Source organism: Sycon ciliatum, chromosome 1 (assembly GCF_964019385.1).
Source record: "Sycon ciliatum chromosome 1, ocSycCili1.1, whole genome shotgun sequence".
Classification (NCBI taxonomy): Eukaryota; Metazoa; Porifera; class Calcarea; order Leucosolenida; family Sycettidae; genus Sycon; species Sycon ciliatum.
In genome coordinates this window covers 14,232,833-14,234,799 of record NC_088643.1, presented here as the reverse complement: position 1 = coordinate 14,234,799, position 1,967 = coordinate 14,232,833, and the positions used below count along the sequence as shown (strand labels likewise).

General features: G+C 49.4%; 1 protein-coding gene across 1 annotated transcript in view; it reads right to left on the bottom strand.

The window, feature by feature from the left end:
* Nucleotides 1-710, bottom strand: part of LOC135814343 (uncharacterized) — a 738-nt gene extending 28 nt beyond the window's left edge. The window contains exon 1 of the mRNA XM_065327483.1: nt 1-710. This exon is cut by the window's left edge and continues 28 nt beyond it. Within this exon, the coding sequence (XP_065183555.1) occupies nt 1-710 (710 nt within the window).
* Nucleotides 711-1,967: the final 1,257 nt, after the last annotated feature.

Below are 1,967 nucleotides of genomic sequence, written 5' to 3'. Positions count from 1 at the left end.
AATGTAATTACGGGCAGGACCACCTTGAAGCACGCATAGGCCTTGCACTCAAGGGCACTGCACAACTCCTTCCAGCTGGGGCGGTCCTGCGCAATCCGGTGCAGGCCCTGTAGGTCGTGCAGGTTATAGAGTTGACCATTGCGGGAAATCTTCAAATCGGCTGAGAGACCCGACTGGATAGTGGTGCAGGGTCGGCCCCTCCATTTCTTGGCATCCTTGTCTTTGAAGTAGTACTCCATTGCCATTCTTGCTGGACACTCATCTGGCAACCGAAGAATGTGGCCCAGCAAACGCCACTGCGCACTCTTCACACCAAGGTTCAAAGGCTCTAGGCTGCATCGCTGGTAAAGGGCCACATTGGAGATTTTCTGCGGCCATTTTACTTGGATCAGCGATCTGAGCTGCCGTGGATGAAACGCATCCAGCTGCTTCAGTGCAGACTTGGTCAGTGCCCAAGTGCTAGAGTTATACAGGAGAATAGGAAGTACAAGTGCCTTGTACAATCTGATTCTCCCCTTCTCGCTGATGCTGGATCCTCTCGTCCAGAGTGACCACAAAGATGAAAATGCTGCCGCTGCCAGTTGCTTCCTGCGGGCGACGTCCTCGCGGTCCCCCAGTAGGAAGCCAAGTTTCCTTGTCACACGCCGTTCCTCCTCAATGCGATCTACTCTTCTGATGAGAGTCGTGCGTTCTGTTTTGTCCGGATTCATGCGTAGGCTCCACTGTTGCAGTACGAGCTATTGTTTGGCAGCTATGTGCAGCAGTTGACTTGAGCACGTGTGATGCAACAGGCTCCAGGTCCCTTAGCCGGGCTAGAGATACACTCAAGAAGTCGGTGTCGTCTGCGTATATGATGTCCGGTGGGAGTGCGTTGTCGTCAATGCAACGCGGAACGGATGCCTGCCGGACCTCTCCCAGTGCCGCCTCGAGGTAGATCACAAACAGCACCGGCGAGAGTGCATCTTCCTGTGGAGTACCAATCGTGGTTGGAAATGGCTCTGAGCTTTGCGAACCGATGCGAGCTGTGAATACTGTGTCTGGGAGAAATATTATAGTAATAATAATTGGTACATACACTATCCATACATTCCAATCTAGCTTCTTGCTTGAAGGGTTATTCAGAAGGCTTTGGTGCAGTTAATCCAAGCTTGTTTGTGCGAGAAATATGCACCACCCTCCAGTCAAGAAAAAGCAGTTCCCCCTTGAATGGTAGCGCATTCCGCCACCAGCATTTGTTGTTCTCCGTGGAATGGTATGGAGATGTATGAACAGCAGCATTCGTGCAATCATCCTACTTGGCCAGAGCAGTGTTTTGCTTTATATATACAACCTTACAACACTGAAACCGAGAACTGTCCCACTGCAATCACGTCTTTCAGCTTACTGCCAGGGTCCAGCGGATAATGCCCGCATTATATTCGTCATTTTGAGACTATCCGAGCATCAGAGCATTATGGAGCATTAGAAAGGAACGAGACGAGCATTATGTGAGGTTTGAGCGGTATAACGAGTTTCATAGTGGATAATGTCGGGAAATGTCAGGTTTTTGGCAACAATCGGCTAAAGCCATGAGGTGCAACGCCATGACAAATTGTGTTGTGCTATCTTTCACGCAAATGTGTCTTAGAGGAGCTGTGCAGTCATCGTGTCGTTTTTGTTATTATGGCTATGCTGAGTCCATTCTGGGCCAATCTTCTAGAGAGCGCCCAAGCAATGCCAGCAGCAAAGGCCAACGTGCCATGCGTTCAATCTACTGCTACACATGACTTTGCGATTGCGTAGACACGTAACACCTTTACGGCTTAGCACTGATGCTACATTTACCTGACCACATAATGCCACTGCTACATACTAGTAAAATCTTTACGTAGCAATGTAGTCAGGTGCTACATGTGATGTAGCATGCCCAACGTTGCAACTGAGGCTGTTGCACAAAATCCGTAACGATGATTTACGAGGAGTTTTTT